This window comes from Lontra canadensis, unplaced genomic scaffold (genome assembly GCF_010015895.1).
Source record: "Lontra canadensis isolate GAN:19392208 unplaced genomic scaffold, GSC_riverotter_1.0 scaffold8, whole genome shotgun sequence".
NCBI lineage: Eukaryota > Metazoa > Chordata > Mammalia > Carnivora > Mustelidae > Lontra > Lontra canadensis.
In genome coordinates, this window is record NW_022631002.1 from 9,573,699 (window position 1) to 9,600,571 (window position 26,873).

Sequence of the window (26,873 nt, forward strand, 5' to 3'; positions counted from 1 at the left end):
ATCCATCACACCTGGGGTGAGCGCTACAAAGAAGACAGAGTTCTCTAAGGCTGCACGCCAGGTGGACCAACCGCCTCTGGGAATATTAGTGTAACTCTTTACGTTTCTTCCATGTATTAGGAAGGGGTCCTTAGGGAAAGTAAATAACATAATATACACACAGCATACTTGGCAGTGATGCATGCAAGGTGAAGAAAGAACAGTCAGTGTTACTGATTTCTGTAACAGACTGGTTTCTGGTCTCATGGAACTGACAGGTCAATGATCACATACTAAACACAGACCCACTGTGTCTCACAAAGCAGAAGGCACAGCTGTCTAATGAAGGAACTGATGTAAAGGAGAGGCTGTCCCCGTAGCAGTGAGTGCCCCAATCCCTAGAGGGGCTGAAGACCAGCGGCTGAACGTTGGGAATTATCATCTTAAATGTCCAATCTGGTCCCCGCTTGGACCGGAGGATAGCCAAGTTCTAACACTGGCATCCTCTTCCGCACAGCATCGTGCAAACCCAAAGACACATAGTACCTCCGGGTAGCTGATGGCCCCAGTGTCAACACAGAGGGCAGTGAAGAGTAGTTCAGCCCCCTCGACAGTGACGGTCACAGCCATCCCAGCAGGGCTGACCGCTCCAGGGCTCTCCTTCAACTTTGCACCATCGCTTCCTTATAAAAATGCCAAGAGTGGTTTAGCCATCACATCAGATCTAGTCTGAGTCCAGACGTAGGCAGCTTATTTTTTTTTTTAAATATCGAATTCACCTCCTTGTTTGATTTTGTTAATAAAAAGAAATCGGTGCTGGATGACGGAGCCCCAGTTTTTCCTTTATGGCTGTGCCTCTGGAGACAACTTCGTAAGCCTCCCCTGCAATGCATCAGACCACAGCTATTCACTGTGCTGCCCTGTGATAGTCCATCTCCGATGTCGTGGTTGAAAATCTCAAGTCAAAATTTTAGGCGGAATATTAGTATCGGTTTTCCCCTAAGTTGCACCCAGACTGGAAACCTACAGGTGGCTTCTGTCATTTGTTTATGCAGCTGAAAGTCACTGGAGGGGACTGGGGGTGAAGGAGAGGACTGACAGGAAGTAAGCCAGGCCTAAGCAGTGGAAGAGGGATCACATATAAAGGAAAAATATATAATCAAGCACTGTATGACCTCCTTCGAAACCGAGGCCAATGACATCACTGTCTACTGTTATATTCTAAAATAATGGAGTATTTGTGCAAGGCTCAGGATTAATAGCATGAGGAGTGTGATCTTCTTCTTCAGGACTAGGTGGAGGAGTGAAGAACAGATACTGTTCCTCATACACAGCACTGCTGGGAGAGATGGTGCTGCTTCTGGGTCTGTTGCTAACCTGGGGACAGAAAATGCAAAGTCATATGAAAGGAAGGTGGAAATGCGTTTACGTCTTAACACTTTTCTGCTGTATTATCTGGAAACCAGTGACAAAAAGACTGATGTGTGGGATGAGATTTTTCAGACATTCATCCCAGGGAATTTGGAACATATTGATATTTTCAGAGTGTACTGAGGCTCAGATGCACTGAGCCTGAGCCGCAGGCTCCCATTCAAGGCCAAGGGCATTTTGGCGTTGCCTCTATAGGATTTTCCTTTCTGCATTTAGCTCTGCAGCATTTGCAGGTTGGGAACTGGCGTGAAGATCTGGTGACTTGAATCCATGTCCCATTACCTCTCTGGCCTCATCGGAAACACCTGTACCCTTCTGAACTTCATCTCCAAGGGGATAATAGCAGTGTTTACCTCTCAGCATTGTGGTGAGGCTGAAGAAGGATGACTTGCCCGTGTTTCTGGTTATGGTGGACTCTCAAATGTTAGCTCTATTCATTTCTCCCTGGGGAAGCACTTAAGTTATGAGCGAGAGCTCTTGGACCTGATTGGCATTGGTTTTTCTCACTCCAAACTGCTGCAATTTTGTGCGATTGATTTGCCCACAGTTTTTCAGTTTTTAGAGACCGGATTCTATTTGATTTGCATTACAGTGGTAGGAAGGGTCATATATCTTTTCATCGATAAAAAATTTTTTATTATGGAGAATTTCAAACACATACAAAATAGAAAAATATAATATCGCTTTTTATCCACTGCCCTGTTCCCAAAGCCATCAACCCCTGGCCAGTTCTGTTTCATTGGCAAGTATCTCTACCCTGTGCCTTTAAAAATCATCATTCAAAAATGTCACTTTCCCAGTGTCCAAAAGAATCATTAATAAGGGGCGCCTGGGTGCTTCAGTCAGTTAAGCGTCTGCCTTTGGGATCGAGCCCCACAACGGGCTCCCTGCTTAGCGGAAAGCCTGCTTCTCCTTCTCCCTCTGCCTGCCACTCTGCCTACTTGTGATCTCTCTCTCTCTCTGTCAAATAAAGAAATAAGTTCTTAAAAAAAAAAAAAGAATCATTTATAAGTGATTACTTAAATGCATCAGTTAAGTAGATACTGAAAGGAACCAAATTATGAAATACAGAGGATGTTTCTGCCCAACTTCTATGTTTTGTAGTTGGTTTTTGAGCCTGAGGCAGTGGGAAAATGGGAGCCATGGAGAGGGTGAGGGGTTATGCAAGCCTAGTTAATCCAAGGCCAGATATTCTTGTTAACAGCTGTATTGCATGAATTAAGGGGAAGACAAATTTTTCCCTGGCCACTTCACCAGGCTGTCCCCAGAAGCAACCAAGACAGTACACGAGAAAGGTATGAGGCATGTGGAAAATCCTATCATTTATAAACATGTTAGTAAACCCTACCAGTGAGATCCAATAATAACATACACCATAGATTCTCTCGGACTTTTTTTCATCATCTTTTATATGCCAACAGATTCCAAATGGATATGACTTTCTTCCATCATTAGTCAGCACATTACCTCATATCCTTTCACGCTGTCCCCTAGAGCTTCAACAATCCCAGAACACTCGAATCCTGGCACCAGGGGGGTCTTGGGAGGATTGTCGATGTTCCCCTGTCGCACCATCAAGTCAATGAAGTTTAAACCACTGTGAATGGCAAATGTAAAAAGAGAGACATTCAGAATGGAATCCAAGAGAATGCACTTGGCTTGACTTTTCTTCCATCCCCTTCTTGGACCTCTCTCCCTCCCCCCACTCCTCTCTCTTTTCTTTTTATTTATTTTTTTTTACTTCTTGAAAAATATGCCTAATAGTAAGTCATTTGACTGGAAGTCATGAATAAAGCAAAAACAATTATCTCTACAGACAAGGGACGCTTTCCTGGCAGTTAGAATAGCCATTGCGGATGTTGCCCTCCGATGTACACGACAGCCCCTTTGTGCTCTCGCAGAGCCTGCTTACTCCTACTCTAACAACACGTGTTGGCTAACCTTGTCATTAGCCATGCTAGCATTTCCTCGTGGGGAAAGAATGTACTAGGAAGGAGTTATAAGAAGACACATGGAAAGCAGCCAGACACCATGGCCATCAGCCAGTCCACGAGAAGAGAGAGAGAAAAAGGACAGATTCAAAAGGTCTCAAAACAACCTCACATATCAGTCAGCACACAAACTCACACCAGCACTGTGCCATCCACAGCAACCATAATGGCAAGTAGCCGCCATCAAGGGACTATGTTACATCCAACTGGAGGACTGTAACTGGAAGTGAGATCAAATGGATTGATACTGGAGGGTTTGTTTCAAAAATCTTAGTTCTCTCTGGATGAGAAAAGGGACCAGGTCTTTTCTATTAACATATTACTTTTGAAATACATTAGTTATCATTAAAATATATTAAGCCAAAAAGAAAAAAAAAGATAAAATATATTAAGCCATCCCCCTGGAAAATCATATACTCAATTTTAATAATATCAATGTTCCAAACTGTTGTTTTCTTTTTAAGAGCTAGTCTTAGAAACTGTGTTGAACACTCATTTACTAATCAAATGAGAAAACACATTTTTTTCACCAGATACTCTAATGAGTATATAGAGTTAGTATACTAACTGTTTTCATAAGCCACCATTCTAAGAAAGACTCGGGTTATAGGAAACAGGCGTGAAAACTCCTCGGTCTGGCCCAGGGTCCTTCTTTTCCAAGCAAGATGACTCGAACCACTTTTGAAACACAGCTTGCCCATTCCTTCCTCAGCTGCCTTGGAGCCAAGGAAACATCAGACTCTACCTAGATCTCCTGGTCATCAGTGTCCCCCACAGAGAGTGGGTAACGATGAGGGGGATGACATCCTTGAAAGGTGGGTTCAAGGGCGGCCACCTTCTCAAAGTTTTCCTGGCCACATATCAGGCTGCCCCAGCCTGAATTTTTCCTGCCCCAGCTGAAGTATCGCTAATGCGTGTCCTCCTCAAAGGCAGCCGCCTGCCTCGTGTCCCTCTGTTTCCTGAGCACCTGGCATGCACCAGACCCACAGAGGCATAGCAGGCAGCAAGCAGCACCTGCCAGGTGAAGGAGTGTACTCATGAGTACTCAAACAGAGGTGCCACCGGTGTGAGTGGCCTTTCAAAAAGGAGCGAAGAGATGCTCGGAGGAATGGACACATTTCCGAGATATGCATGTGACTTCCAGAGATCCTACGCTTTGACGGTTAACAGTTCGTAGGGTCATTGATCAACCAAACTGTTCTCCGGTAGCACGGTCAGGTTCTTAAGAGCCTGGAGTGGCCTGGGCACCAATCCTGGTTCCACCACTTTTGCCCGTGTCACCTCGGACCCGTTCCTTAGCCTCTGCAAGCCTCTGTTTCCTGGTCGGTGAAGTGGAGGCTATGGTTGTACCTGTTTCACAGGGGTGGTGGGAAAATGAGTGACAGGTAAACACCTAAGCAAGATGCCGGGTACACAGTAAGTGTCCAATAAACGCTAGCACTCAGATGTGTATCTTCTCTTGAGAAGGCAGAAGTACATGGTACGTTTTAGGAAGACTCCCACTGAACAAGAGTTAAAAACCGTTTCAGAACTGTGATAGGAAAGCTTGGCTATACCCAGGAGCTTCACTTGGGTGAGACAGCCCATTTTCCAACCCAACCAAATAAAGAAAGCATCACCGTATAACAATAAAAGGAATTTCTATGTCCCAGATCAAGCACTCCATCTCTTTCCTGCATATTTTAGCCCAGTGTTTTCCTTTATGTGAAAACTTATGATTTCCCAACACCCTGATGGACAATGCCAGAAGAAATTACTTGACAGTTCTGTAAACCTGCTAGTCCCCTGGAGGTCGCATCCTAGACGCTTGTTATGCTGTTCAGTAGGGCTGCCTTGGACTCCCATGCAGCATGACGTGGGCACACTGTAAGCTGAGAGCCAGCTGCTCAAATCCAGCGAGAAAGGCCAAGTAAGACCGACTTTAGAAAAGCCCATAGCATTCCATTTCCACAGTGAAGCAAGCAGCAATTCTGCTGGGGTTGTGGAGAACACCGCCTGTCCTCAGGAAAGAAACAGGAAGTGGGTATATTCCAGGGGACAGGGAATGGGCCAGTATTCATGCCCACACAAAGAGTGGTGAACATTTATTAATGGAGTACCTTTACATGCTGTACCAGACCTAGTGCAAGGTGCCCGTCCACGTACCTGCTCCTGAGATGGATAGAGCAAGCCTTTACTGAGGGTTCAGTTTATGGCAAGAACTGTGCTAAGTAGTTTACTTTCATTATTTAAGACTCAACAATACTCCTACGAGGTACGAACTATCACACCCATTGTTCAGACGAGAAAACAGAGACTGAGCAAGATGAAGTAATTTGCTGACGGTCTCACCTTTCGAAACGGTCAAAGTCAGGATCTGAATGCAAGCAAAGTCTAGAACTTGAACGCTTACATACAGCATCTCTTCATGGGAACCTCACCCACGGCCCTGGCTAAAGTGGCGTGTCCTAGGGGCCATGTTTATCACTTATCTCTCGACAGCGGATTGCAACAGTGGGGGCCCAAGGTTGGAGGAGTGGCCATTCCTAACCTAAGCAGGAATCCAATGCTTCTTATGAGTGTTCTCTCCAAAACTCTGAATTAGGAAACACATATCAATAAAAACAACTTTTCGTCAGGAAGGACATCAAAAGATAAAACTGAACTAGAGGGCCCCATTGACCTGTGCTCTAGGAAGGCAGAAGTGAAAAAGCCAGGATGTAGGGAAATTAAAGGGAAAAGACTTGGAAGAGCAACAGAAGCAACCCAGCAGGCTGACCAAGGGTGGGCTTCCCAGATTTCGGTGCCAGGTTCCCAAGAGTGAGAAGGTCCAGTCTCCATACTTGGGACGGCCCAGGCCCGGTGTGCCTCCTGCCCTCTGATTCACGAATTCTTTTGCTACTCCACACCTGTCTTTAGAACAGAACCTCTTTGTTTGGGTTACATGTGTGGTCCCTGTCTCACAAAACCAAAAGACACAAACAAAGTAAAACAAATACTGTAGTCAATAACCCTAAATCATCCACTGGACAGACATTTTTTACCTCATTTTTAAAAAAGATTTTATTTATTTATTTGACAGAGAGAGAGAGATTCACAAGTAGGCAGAGAGGCAGGCAGAGAGAGAGGGGGGAAAGCAGGCTCCCTGAGGAGCAGAGGGCCCGATGCGGGGCTCGATCCTAGGACTCTGAGATCATGACCTGAGCCAAAAGCAGAGCCTTAACCCACTGGGGCACTCAGGCACCCTGACCTCGTTTTTTTAAAAAACAAAACCAGTAACACTGTGCAGAGATAATAAGTTTATTGGCCCAAGGCCAAACAGACAGTGAAGAGCGAAGCCATGGACTTAGATGGGGGCTAACACTTTTCTTTTGCTGAACTATACATATTCTTAATTATAGTTTCCAGTATTCTCTAAGATAACCTGATTTTCACTGAGACATTGTTTGGGGATGGCAAGGACTATTTTCATGACCCAGGCTCACATAGAGGGTAATCTTCAGATTTCTCTCTTACCTAATATTTATATGGTTCTTAAACATTTAAGGTTGTTGCAAAAATAAAATAAAATAGTGCTGGAAAGTGCTTAATAAAATGTTCTGCTAGGTAATCTTACTTTTCTCAAAGATTAGTATATTTTTTTGAAAGATTTTATTTATTCATTTGACAGACAGAGATCCCAAGTAGGCAGAAAGGCAGCAGAGAGAGAGGAAGGGAAGCAGGCTCCCTGCTGAGCGGAGAGCCTGACAAGGGGCTTGATCCCCAGACCCTGAGATCATGACCCGAGCCAAAGGCAGAGGCTTTAACCCACTGAGCCACCCAGGTGCCCCAAAGCCCACTGAGCCTCCCAGGAGCCCCAAAGATTAGTATAATTTTAATAAAGAAGACCTTAATTTGTTCTTCCCATACTATTACTCAAAAGCTATGTTTAAAGGGTTATGAAGACAGGTTTGACAAAGGGACCCCCAAAATCTCAAAGCAAAGGACGAGAGATGTGATAGAAGACACAGGGAGATGTGGGGTAGCCCCTTTACAAAATTATACTCTGTTATGTCACAGGACAGTGCAGTTTGCAATGTGCTTTCACACACATCTCATGAAGCCTTGTAATGATCCCAGAAGGGCAACAAGTCTGTATGTTATTATTCCCATTAAATAGATGTGAATGAGACTCTTTAGATAAGAAACCTGACTTGTCAAAGACAACACCAATTAGCACATGGCAGAGCTGAGACTTGAATTGAATTAAGGTCTTCAAACTCCTTGTTTATTGTGTAACCCCTGGCACCATGAACTCTTAGATATAAGTAGATATGGTCATCCGTGCACGGTGGGGCCTTGGCTGAGCCTTTGAGGACCTCCCCAGGTAAGTGCCTCCCCAGCACCAAGTAAACACCAAACTGTTTACTGGTGCTCCTTTGTCCTGTGTGCTCTCCTTAAGATATTACCAAATCAAAGTTTAGGTAAATGGGAGGTGGAGGGGAAGGGTGGTGGTGACTGGCTGGTTCAGCTGGTGAAGCATCTGTCTTTGGCTCAGGTCATGATCCCAGGGTGTGGGATTAAGCCAGGGTCCTGGGATTGAGACAGGTGTTGGGCTCCTTGCTCAATGGGAAGCCTGCTTCTCTGCTTCTCCCTCTGCCTCTGCTCCCCACCCCTACCGCCTCACTCTCCCTGTGCTCACTCTCTCTCACATAAATAAATTTTAAAATCTTAAGAAAAAAAAAAATCTTAGGTAAACAGGAAGGGATACTTCGTGGTCTTAGAAAAAGACACTGATTTGGGATGCTGAGGTTGTATTTAGAAGGAAGGCAAGCCAGCCATAGTCTCGATACTTTATTTTCTGTTATCTACTAAGTGATGGATGCCAACCCTGTAATGTGTCATGGGAGAGGTTTAGCTGCCTTCATTTTACATTCTGCTAGACTCAACAAATGTTTCTCCTGTGACAATGCTGCTGCATGTATTAACGTGTGGACCATTTCAGTCTCCTTTTTGTGCATGAGGAAGGAGAGGCATGGAGAAGGTGAAGTGCCTTGCCTGGGGTTGTATAGTTGGTGACAGAACTGGGATACGAGCCCTTTTCGTATGACTTCCAATCTTGCACTTTTGACTGCTAGGGCTACTATACAGCATGGTGGACTAGTCTGTATTCTTGTCCTCAAGGCTCCTGGTCTGGGAGCTGTTCATTGCTTTTGGATATGCTAATGATACTGAAGAAAGACACAAGGGATTCGTTACAGGATACCACCAAGTGGACGATGGAAGAACCAGCTATAGTTTATTAACTTTCCAATTTGAAATGGTATTGGCCCAAAAAGTTTAGCCAAAAAGAGGCAAGGACATAAGGAGAAGTTCCCCTGTCTCTTATTCTCTAGGTGAAAGGAAGTGAGGGGTTGTTTATATGGAAGGATTGTAGATGTCCTGCCTCTTAGTTCCTTCCCCCGGTTGTTGGTACCCTCAGCACTGGTCATGAGACTCCAAACATTGTCAGACCACCACACAGAGAACAGTGTGATGAAAATCTCCCTCTTCCAGCAGCTTACTTCTGTTGACACAGATCAGCAGAACTCCATCATACATTCTGATCTCACACCCGACAGAAATCCCAAGTATTGCCTCGTCATTGGTTCAATCCCCTTCGGAAACCTGTTCTTTTACCTACGAGGGAATATTGTTGAGCATATCACTTGTTACAGTACACATTTGCTTCTTTATGAAGACAGGAATATCAGCACAGGGACTGGTTTTTACGGATCTTCCAATCCCAGCAGTTTATAAACTAATCATATTCCTTTCTTTGCACTGGCTAGTAGGAAGCTCCGAGCCAGATTTGCAGAACTCCCCCTGCCCCTATCCAGCTGCAGGACATTATGGTCTTGGTCCTCTCTCTCATCCTAACACTCAACTTCATCTTAGTTTTCTGAATGCTTTGGAGTTTCCATTTAAAAAAAAAATTGGGGGCTCCTGGGTGGCTCGGTCGTTAAGTGTCTACCTTCTGCTCAGGTCATGATCCCAGGGTCCTGGGATCGAGCCCCGCATTGGGCTCTCTGCTCAGCAGGAAGCCTGCTTCTCCCTTTCCCAGTCCCCCTGCTTGTGTTCCCTCTCTCGCTGTGTCTGTCGAATGAATTAAAAAAAAAAAAAATCTTAAAAAAAATAATCTTAAACTCTAATATAATGCATTTCAAACTTTATTATGTATCAGAATTCCCTGGAGGGTTTGTTAAAACACAGATTGCTGGGCCTTCCTGCTGAGTTTTCTGACTCAGCAGGTCTAGAGTGAGGCCCAAGACTCTGCATTTCTAGCAGGTTTCCAGGTGATGCCGCCACGGCTGGTCTGGGGACCACTTAGGGAACTGGCTACAGTATCCTTTCTTTTTAAGCTACTTCACGTCCTTTTTGGAATGAGGCAAGGTAAAAATTAATAGATGATGATTAAATAGATAAGAAAATGGAAAGCTCGCTCACTGTCCTCCAGGGCCCTTGAATTTTTTTATCCTGGTCCAAAGGATTATACATACCCTTGTGAAATGCGGTCTTACTAGATTAGCCTCATTATGCCAATTTGTCTGGCTCTTTTTGGATCCTCATTCTTTCATCCAAAAAACTGGCTCTTCCTCCCGAATTTGTATCCTCTGAAAGTGTGGTTATCACGCCACTAACGCCTATACCCAAACTGCGAACAAAAATAGAGGTTGTCACGTTCTTGGTGACTTAGGGTTTTTATGAAGATCATGAAAGATGTCATGGGAGGGAATCTAAAATATAGAACTAACCGACATGCTTTAAGCCTCTTGAAATCATGAGTTCCTACGTTCTCTGAAACATGTCCAACACCCTTTGAATTCATGTGTAACCAGTACTCACTCAGTGAGACCATGTTCTTTCGTAGGGCTTTGTGACAGTTGGAGCGCTCCCCCCCCACCAGAAACTGGCAGATATGTGGAAACCCCCATTCTAGTTTCTCTGATGATGGGGCATGGGGACAAAAGGAATTATTTGTGGCTAGATAACATTTCGGGGATACTTATTATGTAGCAGGCATGGCGTTAAGTGTTTTAGAAGCATGATTTTTACAAAGATAAAAACAGTGCTAGGGGATCGCTCATATTACGACATTTTACAGAAACAAAACCAAGGTACATGGAGGTTCTTGAAACCAAGGTGCGAAAGCAAATAATGTGAGTTCAGGGCTGTGCTTTTGGCTACTGGGCTTTGCTTCTGAGAGAGCATCACTCAGGTTTCCCAGCTCCTTGATTCATCTGTCCCATGGAGCCCTTCCTACCTCCTGAGCGTATCCTAAGGCTTGGCTCCCCGGAGTGAACAGGGGCCCTCGAAATGATAAAAGCTGCTTACAGTACGGCGTGATCGGTGGCTTTTTAGAGGATAAGCAAGAGAGCTCACACAGCCACCAGACATACACTGTCCCACAAGATCACCATGAAGTCAGAACACTGACCCCCAGAAAAGAGTCACCCAGGAATTGTCCTGGTGGTCTTCCGCTACCACCGAAGCTAAATGTAGATCCTTAGCTTTAGCCCTCTGGCCCCCTCTCAAGTGAGTTGCTTGAAGTCCTTGAGCCTTCATCTACTCATCTCCAAAATGGGGTAGCAAGGTGCTCACCGTGCAGTGTTGGTGTGGATGCTGTATGACAGGGCATGTGACACAGAGCACCTCACGCACAGTGAAAGACTCAATAAACGTGAGCTGCTGGCATTGTCACCCTCCCACTCCCTCACCTCCACCATCATGACACAAAGAAGGTGTCACAGGTCAGCTTTCCTGGGAAGCAGCCTCTCTCTGAGCCCGAGATTTGCAGACAAGGAGGTGTGAAGGGGAGAGCTCTAGAAACAATACCTGTGCACTCCTGAGGGCAGCTGGCTGAGTAGAGGAAGAAAATGCAACACTGATGTAGTAGTAAAAAAGACTCAGTTTATCCACAGAAAGTTCCAGAGCTGGGACGGCCCTTCATGTCATCATGAATCAAGGCCAGGGGACAAGGCCTTCATACCCTCACATCAGCTAGTCCCGGATGAGAGCTGCCCCCCGGGGAGAGAGTTCAGGGGCACAGCCAGGAGGGGTTGGCCACCATCACTCCAGTTCCTAGGTCCTCAGAGGGGTTCTGGGTGGTGTACCCAATATCCGCTATAAGACGGGAGGCACCTTCTTCCTTTTCTAGGTTTTATTCCTTGTGGGCACAGAACAGCTGTCACTGATGGTACATATTTATGGAGCTTTGTATGGTGGCCCCTGAGGAGGAAAGGTCCAGAGATTTTATAACCAATGGAAGAAAAGAGAATGAGATCTTTAAGCCAGGACCTGAGAAAATAAGAGGAAAGGGAAAGGCAGCAATTGAAGGGAGCAAAGCACCAAGGAAGGGACAGACACTAAGAAAAACAAGAAAGGGAAAGGCAGATGGATTGTCAGAATACTTAGGAAGGTTCCCGAAAAATAGGAGTTTGGGGCTTCCTGTGGGTCTGTGGGAAGTTGGAGGTCACAGAATGCTGGGAGGGACGTGGCCGTGGAGGAGAACACTGTCAGACTGCAGGTGGTTAGTGTGGAATTCCCTTGGCTTGGGGAGTGTCCATGGGTGCCTCAGCCAGCTCCCAGAACACCAGGAGGACCAACGGTGAGGCTGTGCTCCAAGCACAAGCCGCACCCAGAGGGGGAGGTACGCCCTCTTTACACTGCACTTCTCCTGCTGCTGCTGTGATCATCAAAGTATTTAACTCCCAGTCCAAGCGGGGGCAAAGAAGCAGATGTCTGAGTCATTCCCTCCTCTCCCCAGTGCTGACATTTCTGTTTTTGTTTCTTCATCTCAGCTGATAACTTGAGAAAGCCCGGGACAATAGGCCTTGATCTCAGAAAATCTGGCTTCCAAATTCTTCTTGTTTTCTTTCTGGGTTTGTGTTAGCACCCATTCTGTTATCTCAAGACCGATAGCAATCTGTTAGGGGAGGGGAAAAAAACACTCATTGTCTAAAACAAGGACACCTTTTACACAGATTTCAAATGGCGCCTCTCATTGGAGAGCAGCCAGAATTGTCCCGGATGGACCTCAGGAGAGAGAAGCCACCTGTGTTCCATCAGCGGTGGGAATGTTGGAAGTAATGCTCAGACTCTGCTCTTCCCATCACTGGCCTGTGGTTCCTGACACAGGCCCCCCACATCTGGCTCCACGTGACCCTGCCCACCCTCTCTAACCACTGTTTCCAGATAAACAGACCACTGTGGCCATGTGAGACATACAGAGCTCGCTGGCACTTTTGATGTCCTTTGTAATCTACCATTTTGCTTATGAAGTCAATAATACTGCTGTTGCCCCCGTCCCCCCGTCTCCCCCGCCCACAGATCCTGATCCACAAATTATAGATGATGAGGGCAGCGTAGTCTGGGCTACAGTTGTACATGTCTGTTTCATTCCCTCTGAGAGAGGAAATATATATTCCAACCCTATGTCCAAATTAGTTTTCAAAACCTACTTCAGTAGTATTCCAAAAATGGAACCAAATGGCCAGTGATTGAAAATCGAAATATCAAGAGCCAGCTTTCAACAGAAACAGAAAAGCATGGTACTGATGGATCCAAAACAAGCTCTCCTTGATGCCAAGATGAACCCCTTGATTTCTGGACCTGGAGTCCCTCATTTACTCTCAGCCTCTTCTGGGGACACAGCAGGTATTTGTTCCTGAGAAGGTTCCTAAAAAGGTTAAAATCTCTGTGTTCCGTAGGTAGATGTTGATGGAGTCTCTGGCTTCAAACAGGCGTCTGGCAGTGGTTGGTTATGTAGAACATTCAATCTAATTCGGTTTAAATTCAGCAGCCCCTCCACAGCTGGGGGCTTACCTCAGCATGAATGTTACAGCAGTGACAATGGTGGCTCTCCTTCCCAGGAGTTCAGAGATCAACAAATAAGTGAACAAAACAAGAGATGGTACAAGGGTCATAGCTCGCACAGAGAGGGCAGTTCCTAACTCGCTTTGCAGGAATCCCCATTTGCAGGTGTCCCCAGGGATGTATCACATAGGAAGGGGTGTATCCTTTGCTCCTGTTCTCCCAAACTCTTTTGTTTCATCCCACCTCTCAGCGGCAGGGAGAAGGCAGTTGAGAAGGCAGTGTCAGACAGTGCAAAGCGGTTCCTGCTTAATGTCTCACTGGAGACCCAGTAGGGTGAGGACCCCATAGAGAAACAGTCCATTTTGGCTTTAACATGACAGTGACCCCCTAAGTCATCACTACTGATAAAAACAGTGTTTAGTGAAAGAGTTGTTTCAGTACCAAAAGATAAGGTGAAGACTAGAGCAGCAAATTACCCAGCTGAACATTCTGCAGTGGTAGAAAAGCCTGTATCTGTGCTGTCCACCCACTGGCCACATGTGGCTACCAAACACTCGACAGGGGGCCAGAGTGATTAAGGAACTGAACTTTTAAGGTTAGCTAATTAGTATTTAAATGGGATTAGCCTAAGAAGGAGGTAGTAGCAGAAGCACGACCCTGCTATCTTTCCCATAGACTGAGCAACTCCAAGGCAGAGCTGGTCTTAAAACCCACTCCTCTGTGTTCACTGCTTAGCACAGAGTGTTTTCTGCTCTTGCAAAAACTATGCGTCCACAGAAGGTATCTGCAGGAAAATAGCTAGGAGTGATCCAAGCTCTTCCCTTCCTTCTTTCTGAAGGGGATGACCTCGGCCACGCAGCCTTGGCGTGTCCGCTGGTGTAGCATGCAGGAGGGGAACGGAGAGGATCAAAGTCCTACTTGATTGATGTGCTTAGGGAAGAGCAAAGATTTACTTCTGGAAGATAAAAGAAGAGGCGTGAAAGGTGAGCAGAGATAAATGTGTAAGACAGGAGATCCAAGGGCAGGATTTAAGAATCTGGGGAAGTCTGAAGAGTAGCGGGGGGGCCCGTTTGGAGGTTAGCAGGAGGCCCGGGGGGATGGAGATGGGGAGAAGAAATTTTTGAGAGGATTTTCTCTGGAGCACAAGTGGATCCAGCTTTGGTGTTTTCTAAAGGACTCCATAGAATCTGACAGTGCTTTGAAATTGTATTGGAAGTTGGGCTTCTATTGGAGAGTGAACAGACCCAACTACATCAAGGATACAAAAGGGAAGAAGAAGAATAGGAAAAGCAAAGACAATGTTAAAAGAGCAAAAGCAAGAAGTCGAGTCTCCTGCAAGTGCTGTTGGTGGAGGACGGAGAGGTTGAGGCTCCGAGGGAGTAGGAGGGTGAAAATTGCCTTTGCTGTTTATCTCCTATGGAAGAGCAGTCCCAGAGGAAAGACTCCTCTGCAGTCGCACACTGAAGGCTCTCCACGATCTGAAGGCAGAGAAACCCCTCCGGAGGGTGGGCGCGTGACTAGCCGCATTTCACATCCTGGGTTCTGGCTGTAGAATGCGGACTCAGAGCTTATTACTAGGTCCCCAATAAGTACAATGTCAGTGAGTTTAGCGGGGAGGGTAAAAAGGTATCCATTTACAAGATCACTCAGACCAGTCACAGGAATAATATGTAATTAATAGCTCCCCATGAGCTGATGGAACTAGGTGGAGTGTAGACCAATGAAAAACAATTGTTTCTGATCTTAGACAAGGAATCTTTTTTTTTGAATAAAAAAGGGAAGTCTAATAAGTAAATAAAATCTTTAAAAAAAAAAAGGAAAGTCTGTAATTTGATGGAGTCTTTTGGAAGAAGCGAGTGTGTGGGCTTTGGGAGGAAGGAGACGGGGATGTAGAGTACAACAGGCAGCTGGGAAAGCCTCATCAGCATTCAGTGTAGGACTCAAGGCTGTCAGGGCCAGTGGAGGTGCCCCCCTATGGATCTGTCTGCATGAAGAGCAGCTAAGCCTTCTGGGGAAAAGAAAAAAATCATCCTAAGGCAACCGTGAGTTGGAGAATATGAGTAAGTCAGGATGAAGCCACCTGTGGCAATACAAGGGTGGGCAGGGTGGGAAGGGAGCAGCTTGATTGTGGTGTGAAATCACCCTTCACACCCTTCATAGTTTGAGACTAGAACAGAGCAGTGAAAATGGGTATAAAAGCCCGGAAGATGAAGCCCTGGGGAGAGAGAAACCTGGCTCAACATCAGCTCTCTTTGTCTAATAGTTGTGTGATCTTTAGCAAGTTCCCTCATTTCTTTGATCCCGTGTCTTCATCTGTGAAATGTTCGGTATCCTAGAAATGCCTATGAAGCACTTAGCATAGATACTCAATAAAGGCCATTACAATAATAGCGACGATAAGTAATTAACCAAAGAGTGTTACATTTATTAGCTCTGAACAGCAGGGGCATGAATACATAAGGTGGCATAGGCTGCTTTTAACCTAAACAGGTGGAAAGGATGCCCACAGCCCTAAGCAGAGGGGCACACCACGCAGGATGGAGAGGATGGGAAACACGGCGGGGTGGCTCCAGGGTGTGGTAGGAGGGGCAGAACAGGGCCAGAGGAGGCGGTCAGAATCAGTGGGGCAACCAGCAGAACTGCCTGTGTCAGGGCAGGAAACCCTTGCACCCCCCTGGCAGGTGTGGAAGGGGAAGGTCCTGAGACCTACCAAGGAAGATAGGAACAGAGTTACGGACACACTATACCGCTTGTTTTAAAAAGATGGGTTCCCCCCCCCAGTAATTTGAAATAATGTATTTACTTTCCAGCTTTACCGAGATGTAACTGACCTATACCATTGCATGAGGGGAAGTGCACAATGTAACGATGGGATATTTATGATTATTGGGACATGAGCACCGCCTAAGTCTGCTCATTATCTGGATATGAGCACCGCCTAAGTCTCAGCATCCAGGCTGCTCATGCCTGGGTCCCCAGATGGACACACGGGACAGGCATGCTTGAGTCAGTCCTCCTGGAGTAACAGTCCCCAGACGCAGCCCACAGGGTTCTCTCCAAGATCCCTGGCCTCCCGCACTTGGTGCTGCGGGATGTCAGTGAACAGAAAATGACAGAGCATCTTGTGAAGTCAGAGACCCCACACTTCCTAGCCAAGGGCAAGTAGTTATTAAAGAATTCAAAAAGCGAACGTCCAGTTTTGAGAGAACAGATGGTATCAAGGACAGGTGAAACCAAACCGTCTGCAAACAGAGCTCCTTCAGCATCTCAAGTCTCCCCTCCAAGCCCCACACGCTGGAGAGATGGAGGCCCCTGTCCGAGGAAGCTGAGGGGACAGAGGGAAGCTTGTGGACCGGCTGCCGCCTGTATTAGGCAAGTCAGTACTGATGCTATGTCACTTCTGTAGAAAGCTACACCTAACATTTGGGGGGAAAGTTGGTAATGTATTCGTTCATTCCCCAGACATTTATTGAGTGCCTACTGTTAACCAAGAACCAGGCTTGGTGTTCACCAGTTAAATGATAATAGAGCAAGTTTCTAGAATTTCCAGGATTACCAAAGAGATTTAAAAGACAGTGGGCCTCCAAGCTGAAAATATGATATATGTCATTTTTTAAACTGATGCAGTCACTCTGTGCTGAGACTATAAGGTCTCAGGATAGGGAATAGAGCTGGCTTCTCCAGTCCCGTCTCTGATTCATCACTTTTTATGGTGAAGATTGAACTCTCCCATCCCCCACGGTGGCTACCATTTTGATTAGTTCGGTGTGTTTCTCACCCGTGTCTTCTGTTAACTTTCATTAAAGGAAAGTTTTTCCTTTACTTTCAGAGTATCTACCCACCCCACCCCCCAACACACACATACACACTCACTTCGTGTGTTCCTAGTAGGGCAATCATTATGCTCCATCCTTCAGGGTAGGAGGGTACGAGATGCAAACATGGCCAAGCCCGTCATTCCCTTGGGTCAGGCAGAGAGAAAGAGAGATCCAGTGGCCGGGTATGTGATTCACAAAGGGCCATTAAGATTCCTTCCTTGATATTTGAAAATTGGGAGAAAAAGTTGGGGCTCTGCATTGGGCCTTGCTAACCTTGCACGAGCCATCTGTGGCAGAAGGCCGCCATGTCTCCTAGTCTCAGGAAGGAAACTCATTGCAGGAGAAGCCCATGAAGCTACCTTGTAAGGAGAAGACAAAAACATGGAAGGGAAGAGGGGAGAGCCTAGAAGGCCAGAGACAACTTCACCATGATGGTTGGCATGACTGAAATAAAGGAAAGAGAAGTCAGAGCAGAAGTGACTGGTCTTCATTTTGAAGATCTCTGATCTTGGCTCAGCTTCTGGCACATAGTAGGAGCACAGTACACCTTTGGCTCCATTTCCTCTCTTGTTCCTTCAGGAATTCATCTGAATCTTCTTGTGTATGTCATGGCACGATGGCACATGCTGTCTGGGCTACTTTTTTTTTTTTTTCCCAAAGATTTTATTTATTTATTTGATAGACAGAGATCACAAGTAGGCAGAGATGCAGGCAGAAAGAGAGAGGAGAGGAAGCAGGCTCCCCACTGAGCAGAGAACCCGATGCAGGACTTGATCCCAGGACCCTGAGATCATGACCTGAGCTGAAGGCAGAGGCTTAACCCACTGAACCACCCAGGCGCCCCCGAGCTACTTTTGACATAAGGATCTTATACCCTTTGGAGTCTGAATAGGGAATCCATCCAGAAAACTTCATGAAGTATGGAGGGACTTTGTAATGTCCTATTCTTTGTGTCTCCTCCCTACCACTAAGACATATTTAACATATACTATGTGACAAGGACTTCGTTCAACAAATATTAAATATATCACCATTACTAGATACTTTAGACGTATTATCTCTTTTTACCCTCCCACAAAAAAGTACCCCATAGGTGCTATAATTATACCCACATTACAGATGAGCAAACTGAGATGATAAAAGCTGAAGACATTTTCCCAAGGTTGGACAGGTTGCTAACACCATCAGATCCAGGATTGGAATTCAGGTCTGTTTCACTTCAGACATTAACTATAACCAAAAAGCATCCTTCCTTTCATCCAGTCTGGGTGTGTAGTCAATGCCAGCCCAAGAAATGAATCATTATCATTCCCTTCACAGAAGATAATGATCCTGCATTGGGCTCTGGGGACTACAGCCATTTAGACAAGTCTGGAGTAAGAGGGCCCAATGCTTTCACTTCCCAAGAGGGTTCTGTCTGGGAAGGCACTCTTTAGCATGCTCCTGGCTCCAGGACGATGCCAGAGGGGTGAGGCGTAGCTGAGGGGTCAAGGATCACTGACAGAACGGGATTGAGGACAGAAGCTGACTGCATGTTTTCATCAAGAAAATATCACATTCAAAGATGAAACAGCCTCCTTCTTCGAAGCACATATTTTGTCTCCTGGGCCTTCAAACATTAAATTTACTCATTTTAATACCGTAGCTCCAACTGATTTTCTGTGTGAGATCACACACAGAGGAATCAAACTAATTTGAGATTACACGCCTGTTGCCCTTTTCCTATGAAGAGGCTCCTCTTGTATCTAATTAAACTTCTTCTTCTATGACAAATGCCAAGGTGCCAAAAAAGATCCCTATTAAGAGAAATATCAGGAACTTGGGGTCATGGGGGTGCCATTCCCCCATGCCTGAGCGAGCTCTGTTGTCAGTGTTGAATGCCAGCGATGGACCCGAAGGTCGTGGGATTTGGGTTCCTCTGAATGAGAGGGAACAAACTCCAGAGGCTATACTATTCTGCACCCCAGCTACCTGAGAAATCATGCTGCCTCCCGTGTGGATCAGCCAAGATCCATTCCAGCCCTGGGACTGAGACTCAAAAGCCAGCCCCCTGCTCCCTGATGCCAGTGTAGTTTGGTAGAACAGCAGGACCAAGGACCAGAGGACGGCATCCAGTTCCCACCAGTCTTTTTACAGCTTGAGTGACTGAGGAGGGCAAAGAACCTTTCTTGAATACCCACAGTGTGCAAGGGACAGTCAGCACTGCAGTCTTCCTAACACACCAAAAAGTGGGTGTAATTACCAAAACGAGGATGTGGGCAAGTTGAAAGTACTCTTTGACTAAGATCACACAGCCATGGTGAGGCAGAATTCGGGTCTGAACTCAGAACTCTTGTAGCTTCTCACTCTTTCCACCTTAGCTCTGAGTCCCACTTTGCTCTCTTGGGAAGTACGCATGATAACCTAATGGGGTTATGAGGGTCCGATGTAAAATAGAAGAGAGCGATGGGCTTTTGTTGCTCCAAAGATGGTGCAAGGAGAGGGGAGGATGAGCGTGATTATCAGTCATCGCTTCCTTTGCCCATCACGGGCCACCTGCTATATAATTAAGATCGGGGCGCTATTTATGGAAACCTACTGTATGCCAGATGTTCTATGAGATGTTCTGTACTTCCTTTTTCTATGAAATAGAAGCACTGATTCTGGGCAAGAAGTCCGTCCCATTATCGGGTGAAGAGCAGACATGGTCACTATCCCCAGCCCTCACCAGGGAGGACACAGTTCATGGGCAGATGCAAACTTTCATGAATAAGTAAGATCCCTAAAGTAGCATCTCCATCTCCTTGTCACCAAGTGGGGCTCAGAGTGAGTCAGCACAGAGTCATCCCTTCCTGTCAAATCCTGACATCTCTATCCAACAGATAGATCCAGAACACCTTGTTCCTACCTCCATGCCAGAGAGGCTCCTGGCTTGCGTACTAGAACCCTCCAAGCAGTTTCTCAGCTTTACAAACGTCACTGTCACTTAATCTTACACGCTCCACTTGTTTATTTGAATACACACGGGAAAGATGATATTGGCCATGTTTCATTAGATTGGCTGTATCGGTGACACTTTAACGCTTTGCCGTTTGGGGGTATTCTACAGTCAAGTCGCCAATGTAGCAATAGCCCAGTGGAGCAAAGAGGGCAGAGGAAGGAACCTGAATGTCCTCAGTGGATCCAAGGAGTGGTGATTGTGTTTAATCAGCATGGGCATTCTGCACCAACAGTCCTAGAAATTTGATCTTAAGTAGATCTCTAAAGGGTCCCATCCGTCAGCAATGAAGGGACATGGGCGTGGTTTAGAAATACAATGGCCATTTGGGGAGGGCGAGATGGCACTGTACCATTTTGAGTCTTAATCATTTTTACTTCGAATCAGTCAAACGCAAGCACCGTTCTTTGTATTCCTGATTCCAGGCTTGGTGCCTGTCTGCCTCTCTGTACCCCTGGGTCTCTCAGGCCTTTCTCTGTTGTGCCTTTGTCACTGAGTCTTTCTGATTCTCCCAGACGTAAGGAGTCCAGGTACAGGCCGACTTGGATTAGTGGTTGGGGATCGTCCCAGGTCTCTTAATGTCAGCTTCTCATCTTTAAAGTAGAGACAGTGGTACTGATATTGTTGAGTTGTCGTTAGGATAAACTGAAACTAAGTACACAGCAGGGAACTCAGTGTGTGGCTGCTGACAAGTGCTTGGCAAATGTTAGTGCCCTCCCCTAGCCCAATGCGTGCCACCCCTGTGACTGTTAGAGTCCCACCATGGGTTGGCTTCCTTTAGTGTGGCCTGCCCTCAGCCCATTTTCAGATCAGCCAATAGAGCCATGACCGGCTGGGACCATTTTTCATCCAACTGCTCTCATTCTAGCAGTTTCATGTGGCCTCTCTCTGTAAATCAGTCTGGGGAAAATAAATGTCCCCAGTCCATTAGTGCCTTTCCATCACAAGCCAATCTGAGCCACAAACCAGACAAGGCTTGTTAATGGCCACTTAAATATATTTCTGCAGCCCAGCCTGGAGACCCTCGGCCTCAAAAACTTCCGTCCAAGAAAAGTCTCACCAGGACAAGATTTTTGGCAGCAAAGGCGTAGACCTGACTCTTAGCAGTTATGGGGGGGACCATGTACCCTAATCTGCCTAGAACAATTCTGATCTGTTCCTGCTCCAGAGTAATTATTAATCAGTGCCCCCTTTAACACCCCAAAAGGTCCAGTTTGAATTATATACTGTACATGGTAGCTGTGGAAACCAAGAATAATAGTTTAAATAATAATAGCAATCATTTATGAACCACTTCCTATATGCCAGGCATCACCAAAAAGGTCTTTATACACTGTATCTCATTTCAGCCCCATTACAGCACTGTAAAGGGAGGTGCTATTATCATTTCTATTTTATAGATCAGGAAACTGAAGTTTAGAGAAATAAGCAACATGCTCAAGATCAACCAGCACAGAGGGCAATGTCTGCACCTCAGTCGGATCCCTTTTTCCAGGGCAGTACACCCATCCCCCCACTGCTGGAAGTGCAGGCAGCTCCTGGCTCAGTGGGGCGCCCTAACCCCCATCCCTCTTCCAGAGTAATGGAGCTCAAACGGAAGGTGGCGCAGTGGGGGAGGGTTGGGGGAGTTGGGGTGGGTGTGCGTGTGTGCATGTGTGTGTGTGTGTGCGCACGCACACGCAGGCACACACAGGGGCATAAAGGCTTCCCCTATTGCTTCAAGGTCAAACTGACTCTATGTACAATCCATGCTCCAGAAATCCTGGTGGGAGCCAGGGGAGACGAAATCCTTGCCTCGCTCCTTCCTTGTCCTGCTTCCCTTGCTCCCATTCTCCTGAGAGCACCCCCTCAATCAACCACTTAAAGAAGCATCTCTGTCTTGGGCTCTGCCTCTAGGGGGCAAGACCCAAGATCTATGGTTAGCAAGTGGCAGGGCTCGGACTCATGTCTAGGAAGGTCTCCCTCTTCATCACGGAGCAAATGTGACAGGACGTTGCCTATATTATCGACATGATTTAAATGATGGCCTCCAAGTTATCAGATTGTCAGGAAGTCAGTCATATAGGCGTACATACAACAACGATGACAACAGCCACAACAACTACTGCTTATTTAGTGCCATTCTCTTTCTTGCAACTGATCGTCTCAACAACATAGGTTCATTGAATTCTCTGCATTTTGCAGTTGAGGCATGGCAAGCTTGGAGAAGCTGAGATGTGTCTGTTGAGGTCACACAGGTAGGAACTGATGGGGTTTGGGTCTACATCCAGATCCTTCTTCTTCCAAAGGCCATGTGCTTTTTCTGCTTGGCCACTTAAACTACTTGCTGTGTAAATTGCTCAGTGAACGGTTGATTAAAGGGGTTCCCCATCAAAGCTGATGCTCTTGTAGCAAATTAGAAGACTCTGCAATCCCTCCCACCCTGCACTCTCCAAAGTGTTTCTTTTTGAGCTGTATTTGACCATCATAGCTCCAGTTGGGGAGAAAAACCATATTACTCTGGGAATCACCAGAGAATGTTCTCTAAAGTCAGACATAAAAAGATCAAAGGAACCATATTCATTGAAGAAAGTAAGAAAAGCAAGCTTGCATGCCAAAGGTCCAGAGAGGTAAATCATATTTCCTGTGGTTCTTCCATGGAGGGAGACAAGATGGAATAAAAGGAAAACAGCAGAGCTTTAAGGAGAGACAGACCAAGACTCAAATCTTAACTGTACTGCCTGTGTGATGTATTTAGCATATTACTCAACATCTCCAAGCCTCAGTTTGCTCTACCATAAAACCTATCACACTGGACCATAAATGAGACGGGGTAAATGAAACAAAATATGCATTTCCCTGTACCTCTTCTCTTCCATTTCCATAAAATTTATACAGTAACCAACTTGGACCTTCATTCCAGGTCTGAGTAATACTAGTTCAGATGGACTATGCTTTATTCCCAAGCAAACAGCATATCCTATTTGATGATAAGAGGTTCCCATTAAAAATAGAGAGCAGATAAAAGGGGGACCTTCATCCAGGAAGCCATCAGCTGATTCATAAAAATACAAAATGAATCATCCTGGTTCCCAAGGCTAAACTTACAATCACTAGGCATCTTTGGCCAGCTGATTCTAGCCCAGTGGAGGAGGAAAGGCCCAGAGGGCAATCTTCACAAACCTCCTTCAGTCCCTCCTTGCAAAACTGATTAACTCTGCTTCCAGCCTGGGGAAATGAAAATCAGTCTGGGCCCTTTGCAATACTGGATCCCAAATGTTCCCTCATGCCTCGTTGGCTTTCTGAGCAACTGGGGTGGGGAATCTGCAGTGATTCGTGTGTGTGTGTGTGTGTGTGTGTGTGTCCAATAAAGAACAGGCTTGTGCATCTGGCTTTGAAAAGCAATCTCCTGGCTTTCATCTTGACATTTATTATTTCAAAATGCTTCAGTTCCTATCAGTATCTATGTAATTAGCATAAGACTAGAGAACCCAGACCTATTTGTACTGCAAATGATGCTCTTTTCTTTAAAAAGTAGCTTCAACATTTTCACTCTCTGAACGTACCCTGAATGGAGAGTCATAATGAAATACACCCATACACACACACACAGACACACACAAAATATTTTTGATCTGTGGCTAAGGAAGGAAAATTATCAGTATATAGTTTTAGTTTTACGAAGCAGACGTCCTTCCACAGCAAGTGAAGAAAAATAAGGACTCAACAACCCTGGTCCAAGCGTCTTTTCTTACTCCATTCATCCAGCAATAACTTAGTCCTTCAGCATAAGGACTAAGTGTCTGACAAGCACTAGGCTATGCTGGACATTGGGGATTTGTTGGTGAAAAGGGCAGACGTAAGCTCTGTCTTCTGGGACCAATCAGCTTGGTTCACAGAGTTAACAAAACAGAATTGTACTGGATCCCCCAGTTTGCAAAATCCTCTTCCCTTACCCTGAATTCCCAAGAGTCATGTTTAGAGGCAACTGTGACCCGCTATATGTGTGAGGAATGAGTCAGAGACCAGCGCCCGCTTCTCTTGCCAGCTGCCTTCCAGCCTGGCATGTGAATCCTGCACCTGCTCCCAAAGCAGTGAATGGGAGGAGAATCTCCTTTGCATTTTTCTTGCCTCTGCATATGGTCCCAGAGTCCAGGTTTGGGGTCTAACCTAGGAACAGGTAAGCCGACTGCTGCTTATGGGAGCAGCCTCTACTGGGGGCTTTAAAATACAGACATGAGAAAGGGTAAGTCCATCTCACTGTGCTGAGAGCAAATTCCCCTTAGGTGCTTCCCACGCTGCTGCATAAAGAACCCAAGAGTGTTGGGTCCAGTGAACCCTCTACGGTGAGCCCTCCCTCCTAGAACTTCAGAGAAATGATCCGATAGTGACAGCACGCAGAAAGGCTTAAGCCCTCCAGAGCGAATCCCAACCGGGAATAACTCTGAAGTTCCCCCAGGAGGAGTGGGGAATGGAAGGACACTCAGATTGCTGAGCTGCGTTTGAGATGGGGATAGTTCTGAGAAGATCGCGGGTTGTTTGTTTATTTTTCCACTTTGGAGAAGCACAGAAGACGCTCGTGGGGGAAAAGGGGAGCCTTGGCCTCACTCCTCACCGAGCTGAGATGCTCCAGGACCTAACCCGCTGCTTCCCGGTGCCTTTCTCCCTACCAGGGCATCAGAGGGGCAGAGTGCAGGAGTGGGGGGAGAGAAGGCACTTCCCCAGCCCTGCACTCTGTTGCCAGCAGAAACCCAGCACAGAGGTTGAAAAGATCGAGTAGCAAATCCTAGCCTGGTCAGTTAGTAGCGGCAGCGAGATGTTGGGCAAATCACTGTCTGCGTCCTGGTCTCCTCACCTGAAACGGGGTGTAATGATGGTACCTAACTCATCGGGTCCCAGCAAGCATTAAATAAGATCGCACACGTAAGACTCTAAACACGAAGGCTGGTAGACAGTAAGCCGACGGTTATTATTTTTTAACCGTGTTATCAAACTCCCTCTCCTGGCAGCCGGGCTGTCCTACCCGACGGAGAGCCCCCGGAGCGCAATCTTCCAGACCACAGTGCTGGGCGCCACCATCCACCGCTTTCCTCCCCCGCGCAAGAGCTCACAGTCCCCTCCGGTCACCCCTAGATCCGGCTTGGCGAGGGCGAGGGCCACCTCGCTGCATCCCCCCCAGCGTCAGCCGGCCGCCGGCAGCGGGAGGCTCTGAGACCCGGGAAGGGCGCGGAGGAGGCGCCCACGGCCACTCTTCCCCGCGCAGCGGCCCCGCCGAGGCTCCGCCACCCCCGCCCCGGGAACGCAGAGCGCGCAAAGAGAAAGCGAGAAAGACGCGGATACTGGACCAGGCTTTGACGCGGATCTTGAGCTCGCCGTCCTGCGGCTCAGGCATGGCCTTCCTGGTGACCCGCAGCTTGTTGAGACCCCCGAAGCCGGCCAGCACCACGGCGCGCATCTCCTGGGCGTCCCCGAGGCGGTGAGAGCCGCCGCCGCCGCCGCCCTCAGCAGGCTCTTTGCCTGCCTCCTTCTCGATCATTTGCTCCGTCTCCTCCGCCTTCTCCACACCTTCCTTGGCCATGGCGCACGGGGGCGCGGGGCGCACGGGCTGCGGCGGCTGCGGCGGTGGGCTCGGGATCCTCTCCCGCGGGTTCCTCCTGTTGAATGTGGGATGCTCGGCTGTGCAATGGCTGCAGCCTCTGCGAGCCGCGCCAAGGTCCACAGCCTCCGCCGTAATCCTCGCAAGAGCCGCGCCCCAGCCCGCCCCCTCCCGCCCCCGACCCCGCTGCCTGCCTCTCTTCGCTGCCCAAGCGGAGCCTTAACTCCAGTCCCAGAGCCAGTCTCAAATCGGGCTCTTGATCGAAGCCCCGGGGCCCAGACTTGCCCAAGACTCGTGGATAAAACACACAGAGGACGCAGTGTCCTCCGCGGTGGGCGCAGTACTTTGTTATTTACGGCGCAGTCTCGGCGCCTTGAAATGGACAGAGAGGAATGTCTGGGCCTGGAGGATGCCTCCCGGAGTCGGGGTTGCAGCCTCTCCCGCAGATCTGCGGGGGCCCGGCGGGGCAGACGCGAAAGGGGGCTGTTTCCCAAATCTCCGGTACCGGCTGGAAAGGGGAAGAGGTTCTGGGAAGCAGGAAACGAGAAATCCCACTTACTCCCCTGAAGAGTCTAAACCAGGGTCTTTTCACTCCAGACCCTCTGGGTCAGTGCAGATGTTCTTTACCAGGCGTCGCCAGGAACCTCTTATGATGGCTAATTCTCCCTACCCGCACCATTTTTGGCCATCAAAGAGCTTTCAGAAAAGAATTCTGTAGCAGGAAATGGTCCTCTTTTTGTTTTGATCCCCAGAAGATCAGTGTACACTCCCCCCCCACACACACACAGTAACTGGCTTTTTGGGTTTTATTATAAGCCCTTTGAAAAGGAACTTATACAAAAACCTGGACTTTTGGGGGGTGCTTGGGTGGCTCAGTAGGTTAAGCATCTGCCTTGTGTTCAGATCCTTGGATGGCACCCCCTGCCCATGGAGGGCTCAGGTGGAAGGAGATTGCCTTGCAGCTGTTTATAGAAAGATTGTAGTGGGGGCGTGATAGGTGTATATTCTACTTCCTGTGCAGCCACTTCCAGCTTTGGGACCTTGGGCAACTCACTCAACCGTTCTGATCCTCAGCTCCCTCGTCCATAAAAAGGGTACATTACTTAGGGTTATTTGCATTGTGCTAAATGCGGGGGCAGGTAGGACTTTCAGTGACAACATGGTCTTTACCTTTAAGGAGCTTATTCTCAAGCATGAAGCAGGGAGGACACAGCCAACAAATAGCAATGACACAGTGAATGGTCTGAGCACGTCTTCCATTCTCCCTGTGCCTCTCTTCTATTTTCAAA

At 47.1% G+C, this 26,873-nt stretch overlaps 1 protein-coding gene across 1 annotated transcript in view; it reads right to left on the reverse strand.

Annotated features, from left to right (window-relative positions):
• The window catches only part of VAT1L (vesicle amine transport 1 like), a 133,766-nt gene extending 108,084 nt beyond the window's left edge, over positions 1 to 25,682 (reverse strand). Inside the window, exons 1-2 of the mRNA XM_032853922.1 lie at positions 25,334 to 25,682; positions 2,878 to 3,007 (exon numbers count right to left, since the gene is read on the reverse strand). Coding sequence (XP_032709813.1) covers positions 2,878 to 3,007; positions 25,334 to 25,566 — 363 coding nt within the window. The 5' untranslated portion in view covers positions 25,567 to 25,682. The remainder of the gene's footprint in view (positions 1 to 2,877; positions 3,008 to 25,333) is intronic.
• Between the last annotated feature and the right edge of the window lie 1,191 nt (positions 25,683 to 26,873).